This window comes from Lathyrus oleraceus, unplaced genomic scaffold (assembly GCF_024323335.1).
Source record: "Lathyrus oleraceus cultivar Zhongwan6 unplaced genomic scaffold, CAAS_Psat_ZW6_1.0 chrUn0251, whole genome shotgun sequence".
NCBI classification, from domain to species: Eukaryota; Viridiplantae; Streptophyta; class Magnoliopsida; order Fabales; family Fabaceae; genus Lathyrus; species Lathyrus oleraceus.
Genome location: NW_026112642.1, coordinates 9413 through 18174, shown reverse-complemented (window position 1 = coordinate 18174; position 8762 = coordinate 9413). Strand labels below are relative to the sequence as shown.

Here is an 8762-nt window from a genome sequence, read left to right as displayed (position 1 = left end):
CCAACTGTTATTTTATATTTTACAAAAGAAACTTTCACAATAGAAAATGACAATTCATAATTTATAACCGAAAGACCAATTTAAGTTATGGAGGAAAGTTAATTATAGACCCAAATATCTATCTTAGCAAATTGGATAGATTTTATACATGGCTTACAAATAAACTAAAAATAGGATAATAAAATAATAAATTGTGCCTATAAAAACCTGTTGATTTTAAACAATACACAATAATATTTTTTTGGAGAGCAAAACAATATGTTTAATCCCAGGATTGGGCTCTTTTTTATTGTATGTTCATTTTTGTTGTGTGCTTTCTCATTTGCAACAACGGTTGAATATGATACAAATGCCATTATCATCAATGGAGAACGACGAATAATAATATCTGGTGCAATCCACTACCCACGCAGCACTTCCCAAATGTGGCCAGATCTTATTAAGAAAGCAAAAGATGGTGGTCTTGATGCCATCGAAACATATATATTTTGGGACCTTCACGAACCTATTCGCCGCCAATATGATTTTTCTGAAAATCTAGACTTCATCAAGTTTCTAAAAAATGTTCATGAAGAAGGTCTTTATGTTGTGCTTCGAATTGGTCCTTATGTTTGTGCTGAATGGAACTATGGAGGTTTCCCAATGTGGTTACACAACTTGCCAGGGATTCAACTAAGGACTGACAATGTAGTTTTTAAGGAGGAAATGAAAATATTCACAACAAAGATTGTGACCTTGTGCAAAGAAGCTGGATTGTTTGCACCACAAGGGGGGCCAATTATTTTAGCTCAAATTGAGAATGAATATGGAGATGTCATAACTAATTATGGAGAAGATGGGAATGCATACATTAAATGGTGTGCCCAGATGGCTTTAGCTCAAAATGTCGGCGTCCCATGGATCATGTGCAAGCAAAACAATGCTCCATCACCTATTATCAACACATGCAATGGCTATTATTGTGATAATTTCAAGCCAAACAATCCTAAAAGCCCCAAAATGTTTACAGAGAATTGGGTTGGCTGGTTCCAAAAATGGGGTGAAAGGAAGCCACACAGAACTGCTGAAGATGTAGCATTTTCAGTTGCACGTTTTTTTCAAAACGGTGGTGTCCTCCAAAACTACTACATGTACCATGGAGGAACAAATTTTGGAAGAACTGCGGGTGGTCCATATATTATTACAGCATATGACTATGATGCACCACTTGATGAATATGGTAACTTGAACCAACCAAAATGGGGACATCTTAAAAAACTCCATGCCGCCATAAAGTTAGGAGAGAAGGTTCTCACTAATGGAACGGTTACAGAGAAGCAATATGGAGATTCAGTATATTTGACTACATATGCAAATAATGCCACTGGAGAAAAAATTTGTTTTTTGAGTAATTCACATAATTCTAAGGATGTTGAAGTTGATCTACAACAAGATGGAAAGTACCATGTGCCTTCTTGGTCAGTGTCTATTCTCCAAGATTGCAACAAGGAAGTTTTCAACACTGCAAAGGTTGATGCACAAACAAATGTTTATGTGAAGAAACTATCTAAAGAATTAGGAAACTCACTCATCTGGACATGGGCATCTGACCCTGTGGAAGACACCTTACAAGCAATAGGTACATTTAACGCGTCTCAACTTTTAGAGCAAAAGAGTGTTACCGTTGATGCTAGTGATTATTTGTGGTACATGACCAAGGTTTTCATCAATGAAACATCCACTTGGAGTAATGCAACTTTGCAAGTGAACACATCAGGCCATGTTCTTCATGCCTATGTTAATGGACAATATATTGGCCCACAGTGGGGAACATATGATAACCTTCGTTTTACATATGAAAAAATCGTTTCGTTAAAACAAGGTACCAACATTATAAGTTTACTAAGTGGTACAGTTGGTCATGCGCATTATGGTGCATCTTTTGATATGAAAGAAACTGGTATTGTTGGGGGTCCTGTGAAACTCATTGCAACCAGTTCAGGTAATACTATGGATTTATCAAAATCTAGTTGGTCATACAAGGTTGGATTAAACGGTGAGGCTAGAAGGTTCTATGATTCTAAAATTAAAAATGGAGTTCAATGGAACATAAACAATGTTGTTATAGGAAAACCATTGACTTGGTACAAGACTACTTTTAAGACCCCTGAAGGTAAAGACTCTGTAGTCGTGGATTTCATAGGCCTTACAAAAGGACATGCATGGGTTAATGGTCAAAGTATTGGAAGGTATTGGCCTACAATGGTAGCTGACAAAAATGGATGTGATATTAAATGTGATTATAGAGGAAATTATGGAGCTGATAAATGTTTGAGTGGCTGTGGAGAACCATCTCAGAGGTTTTACCATGTGCCAAGGTCATTCTTAAATAATGACACAAAAAGTAACACGTTGGTTTTGTTTGAGGAAATGGGTGGAAGCCCTTTTAATGTGTCTGTTCAAACAGTTGCAATTGATTTTATATGTGCAAGAACAGATTATGGAAAAACCTTAGAACTAAAATGCCCTGATGGAAAAACTATTTCAGAAATCCAGTTTGCGAGCTATGGAGATCCACAAGGAAATTGTGGATTATTTCAAGTAGGTGAATGGGAATCACGCCATAGTGTGGCAGTGGTCGAAAAAGCATGTGGTGGAAAACAATTATGTTCAATTAACGTGACAAGTTCCATATTTGGAATAACTAAAGGTGGCATAAATGGCCAGCTAGCTGTGCAACTCCTATGTGATGGCTCTAATCCTGAAGATAATCGTGTACAAATGGTGCACGTGTAGTTCTATATTATAATTTGTCTCCATGTTAGCACATTCTATAATGTGTGACATATATTTCTTTATGTTATATTTTTCTGTTGGGCTCCACTTTTTATTTTTAAAATTTCAATTTTTTACTTATGCTACAACCTTAGTCATCATAGTTTCATTTTCTTACTTTAGACTAGACAAATAAACAAAAAAAGTATAAATAACTATTATTATCTTAGAAAACAAATTAGGAGTGTACAACTCCTATGTGATGACTTTGATGATGGGCTTTGATTATGTTCAGGTGCACTCTTATATCTTTTATATTTTCCTATGCCACGTCATAATTTTTTTATGTGACGATCTTTAGAATTATATTCTTTAGTGCAGTTCCTCTTTTCTCTTTTATTTCTATCTCACATTTTTTTATTCACTTCCATGATTTAAAATCATAATTAAATTATGCAATTAGATGTCATAAAAATCTATAACTCCAATTATAAACTTAATTCTACAAAATTTCTCCCACTTCCACTAATATTTTAAAATATTTATGAAAGAAAAATAAAATTTTAAGATTAAGTAAGTAAATTCATTAAACAATTTCAAATAAAATATAATGTAAAGTTAGAAAAAATTACTAAAATCAACCAAAAAATTAAATTAATAATATATAAAATAAAACCTATTTAATAATAATTCAAATAGATGAATAGCTTGTTTGAACATATTTATCCCATAGGAAGAAGATTATAAGAAGTAAAATCAAGGTCATAAATGTTGAATAAATTAAAAGAGTTCTATGACCGTAAAAACGCACAAAATAAAACACGTTTAATTTGGAAGTTGTTTAATATGATATACAAAGATGATGACTCAATGCCAGAGAATATGAATGTGTTAAGACTATTAAGAGTTACATAGAAGCTAGTGATATTAAATTGGATGATGAGTTGAATTTTTATTATTGATTTTGTTAATGATAATAGAAATGACGATGATAATGTAAATCATACGCATGCACATGCCGATGTAACTACATGATGATGTAACTAACATCCATAACATAAATAACTTAACTCTAAGTTAGTTATGTTGGTGCAAAGGTAGAATAAAGAAAGAATGGAATTATTCTATTAAGAGAATGACGACTACAAAAAGGATTAAAAGTTACAATGATTGACACCCTATTTATAAGCTAAAACTAGGGTTACTACAATAGGATAAAATACTAAAATACCCTCTAACAAACTTAGGGGCTAAGAAAATAATATAATTTAAATATGAATTAAATCTAATTAAATCTAATAAAATCTAATACCATCCCTTAATTCATATTCCATCAAAACTTGTAACGCCAATTCCATCCCTTAATCTGAGAAATTGGTCAGTCTTGATAGCTTTCGTCAGAACATCTGCCAACTGCTTCTGAGTGCTACAGTGTACAACTTCTAACACTCCCCTCTGAACTTGATGTCTCAGAAAATGATATTTGGTCTCAATGTGCTTGCTTCTCCCATGCAACACTGGGTTTCTGGCAAGATTGATTGCAGACTTGTTGTCAATCATCAGCATCAGAGGTTTGTTTACTTTAATCTTCAGATCCTGCAATAGATTCAGAATCCACACAGCTTGGCATGCAGTAACAACACCTGCAATGTATTCAGCTTCACAAGTTGACAACGCCACAACAGGTTGCTTCTTGGAACACCAAGAAATGGGACCTCCCAGAAATTTGAATAAGTACCCAGACGTACTTCTTCTGTCAACTCTGTCTCCACGCCAATCAGAATCTGAATAACTCAGAAGTTCTGACTCATCCTTTCTTCCAGAGGGAAATAATACTCCATACTTCAGAGTTCCTTTGATATATCTCAGAATCCTGACTGCAGCTTGGTAATGGGACCACTTAGGTTTACTCATGAACCTACTAACCATCCCAACTGAGTAGCAAATATCAGGTCTGGTATTGCACAAATACCTCAGAGAACCAACCAACTGTTTGAAGATTGTAGCGTCCACATCCTTTCCATCAGAGTCAGAGTCCAGCTTCTGATTTGTATCAGAAGGTGTGACAGCAATCTTACAATTCTTCAATTCAAATCTCTTCAGAAGTTCTAATTCATACTTGAGCTGATGCAAAATAATACCTTTCTCAGAGTATCTGAACTCCATCCCTAGAAAGTATGTCATTTTGCCTAGATCAGTCATTTCGAATTCATTCATCAGAACTTTCTTGAACTTGGCTATCTCCTGTTCAGAACTTCCAGTCAGCAGTATATCATCAACATATAAACATACCAGAGTCATATTTCCTTCAGAAGTATGCTGAACATAGACACCGTACTCCATCTCACATTTCTGAAAGCCTTGCTTCTTGAAAAATGAATCAATCTTCAAATTCCAAGCTCTGGGCGCTTGTTTCAATCCATATAGAGCTTTGTATAATCTGTACACCATCCCTTCCTGATTCTTTTTCACAAATCCAGGAGGTTGTGACACGTAAACTTCTTCTTCTAATGGACCGTTCAGAAATGCAGATTTTACATCTAAATGCATCAGAGGCCAATTCCTGTTAGCAGCTATTGCAATCACCATTCTGATTGTTTCATGTCTTGCTACAGGTGCAAACACTTCAGAGTAATCCAGCTCAGGTTTTTGTAGAAATCCTCTGGCTACCAACCTTGCTTTATGTTTGCCAATTGAACCATCTGGCTTTAACTTCTGCTTGAAAACCCATCTGACGCTGATGGCTTTCTTGTCTTTTAGAAGTTCTGTCAGCTTCCAAGTCTTGTTTCTCTCTATAGCATCAAGTTCTTCTTTCATGGCCTTCAGCCAGAGCTTCTGCTTAAGAGCCTCTTCTGTACTTATGGGTTCAGAGTCTACTAACATGGCACACTGAATAACTTCTCCTTCAGAGTCTACTTCAGTGTCTTGCAGCATGTCAAATTCTACATATCTTTTGGGGATGTTTCTGACTCTTTGTGGTCTCTGAACTTGTTCAGAGTCTTCAACTTCAGAGTTTCTACCTTCAGATGGTTGACTTCCTCCAGAGCTTTGACCATCTGAAGGTTCTGGCATATTTCCAAAGTCTGAATTGCCACCAGAATCTGGATTACCATCAGAGTCTGGGTCATCAGAGTCTGGATCATCAGAGTCTGAAACATCAGAGTCTGGAACATCAGAGTCTGGAACATCAGATTCTGGATCACTATCAGAGTCAGAATCAACGTCAGAGTTTACTCCAACCTCAGAAATTCTGAACTCTGACCTTTCTTCAGAGGTTCTAACATCAGAATCAGATTGAGACTTATCCCAATTCCAAACTTCTGATTCCTTCACAATCACATCTCTGCTGAATTCAATCTTATTGGTTTCTGGACAATAGAGCTTGTATGCACCTGTACTGTGGTACCCTATCAGAATCATCACTTTGCTTCTATCATCCAGCTTCTGTCTTCTGGCTTCTGGAACATGTTTATAGCAAACAGAACCAAACACCTTCAGATGACTAACACTTTGCTTGTCTCCAGTCCACTTTTGTATTGGAACTATTTCCTTCAACTTCTTCGTAGGACATCGGTTGAGTACATACGTTGCAGTGGCAACAGCTTCTCCCCAGAGCTTCTGAGGAAGCTTCTTCTCCTTTAGCATGCTTCTCACCATATCAAGCAAAGTGCGGTTTCTTCTTTCAGCAAGACCATTGTGTTGAGGGGTATAAGGAGCAGTAACCTCATGCTCAATTCCATTCTCCTCACAGAACTTCTGGAACTCTTTGGAGTTATACTCACCTCCACCGTCAGTTCTAAGAATCTTCAACTTCTGACCACTCTGATTCTCAGCCTTCATTCTGAACTTCTTGAATTCATCAAACACCTCGTGTTTAAACTTAATAAGGGATACCCATGTCATTCTTGTGAATTCATCAACAAATAACACAAAGTATTTATTCCCTCCAATCGATGCTACTGGAAATGGACCACACACATCAGAATGTACAACTCCCAAGGCATGTTTTGCTCTTGGAGCAGTTTCTGACGCAAATGGCAATCGTGGTTGTTTTCCTTCCATGCAAACTTTGCATGACTTTTCAGGCTTCTTAATTGCAGGAATTCCATGTACCAACTTCTTTGAATTCAGATGTTTTAAGCTTCTGAAATTCAAATGACCAAATCTTCTGTGCCACAACTCACTCTCCTTCTCAGCACTTGTTGCACTAAGACATTCTGAGTCTGCAGTTCTGACATTCACCTTGAATGTTCTATTCCTTCCCTGTTCTGACTCCATAATCAACTTCTGATTGCAGTCATACAACTTCAGAAGATTGTCCTTCATGGTAACTGAAAAACCTTTCTCAATTAATTGTCCCACACTCATCAGATTGCTTCTGATGCCAGGTACATACCACACGTTCTGAATCAATGCTGTTTTCCCATTGTTCAGAATCACTCTGACATTTCCCATACCTTCTGCATTAAGATATTTGTCATCAGCACATCTGATCTTTGTCCTCTTTTCAGAGTCAAAGTCAACCAGCCATTTCTTGTTTCCAGTAAGATGATTTGAACAACCAGTGTCCATATACCACTAGTCTATCAGATCCAAATCATCAGATTCAGAGGCCATCAATAGCACAGATTCGTCATCAGAACTTCTGGCTATATTTGCTTCTTCTGATTTTCTCTCCTTGTTTGACCAACAGTCTCTAGCAAAGTGACCAAACTTCTTACAGCAGTAACATTGGATTTTCTTCTTGTCATACTTCTCTTTTCCCTTCTGAGCATTCTTTTGTCTATCAGAGGTTGAGCTTTCTGACTTCTGACCACCATCAGATCTTCTCCTGGCTTCTGACTGCTTCTGATACCTCCTATCAGAAGTTGCTTTCAGAGCCTGCTGCTCTACTTCCCTTTCAGAAGTTCTTTCAGTCAAACGCAACTCTTGCGCTTCTAGACTGCTCTGCAGCTCTTCAATTCTCATGGTGCTCAGATCTTTGGAATGTTCTATTGCTACCACAATGTAATCAAATTGAGAGGTAAGCGATCTCAATACCTTCTCCATGATTGTTTCTTCAGAAAGAGTTTCTCCACACGCTTTCATCTCATTAGTGATCAGAATCACTCTGGAGATATATTCAGAAACTTTCTCATTATTCTTCATGTTGAGATTCTCATATTGCTTTCTCAAGGACTGAAGCTTCACCTTCTTCACTGATGCGTCACCACCATAACATCTAACCAGTGTGTCCCACGCAGCCTTTGCTGTCGTTGAATCTGCAATCTTCTCAAACACATTTACATCAACACATTGATGAATGAAGAACAATGCTTTCTGATCCTTCTTCCTTACTTCCTTCTGCGCATTTTTCTGTTCATCCGCCGCATCTGCTGCTACCGGAACATAACCATCAGTGACAAGATTTAGAACATCTTGAGCACCGAACAGTACACGCATCTGGATCATCCAACGATTCCAGTTTTTACCGTCAAATACTGGAAGTTTGGTGTTCATGTTGCCGTTTCCATTCATCTTTCTACCTTCCACAATACACTCAGATTTCTCACACAGTGTTTCCCAACCCACAGAATTAAAATTCTGATCAGATTTTGTTCAAGATTCAACACGAATCTAAGAATCAAAATCAAACACACAAGACCTCACGTTCACTCGTGTTTCCCGTGTTTCCCTATGAATCCGAACCGGAGCTCTAGATACCAATTGTTAGTGCAAAGGTAGAATAAAGAAAGAATGGAATTATTCTATTAAGAGAATGACGACTACAAAAAGGATTAAAAGTTACAATGATTGACACCCTATTTATAAGCTAAAACTAGGGTTACTACAATAGGATAAAATACTAAAATACCCTCTAACAAACTTAGGGGCTAAGCAAATAATATAATTTAAATATGAATTAAATCTAATAAAATCTAATAAGTTACACTATAGTTGGTTAGTTAGTTGAAGATTACTTCATATATAAGCAAAACAATGCTCATGTAACTGATTAAGATTAACCA

General features: G+C 36.7%; 1 protein-coding gene across 1 annotated transcript; it reads left to right on the top strand.

The window, feature by feature from the left end:
• Positions 1–258: 258 nt before the first annotated feature.
• On the top strand, positions 259–2775 carry LOC127113031 (beta-galactosidase 7-like). Its single transcript, XM_051046437.1, has one exon. The coding sequence runs from the start codon at positions 259–261 to the stop codon at positions 2773–2775; it is 2517 nt and encodes an 838-aa protein (XP_050902394.1).
• Positions 2776–8762: the final 5987 nt, after the last annotated feature.

What these genes read in the sequence shown, in the direction of transcription:
- LOC127113031 (XM_051046437.1), top strand. Translation starts at nt 259, where the DNA reads ATGTTTAATCCCAGGATTGGGCTCTTTTTTATTGTATGTTCATTTTTG.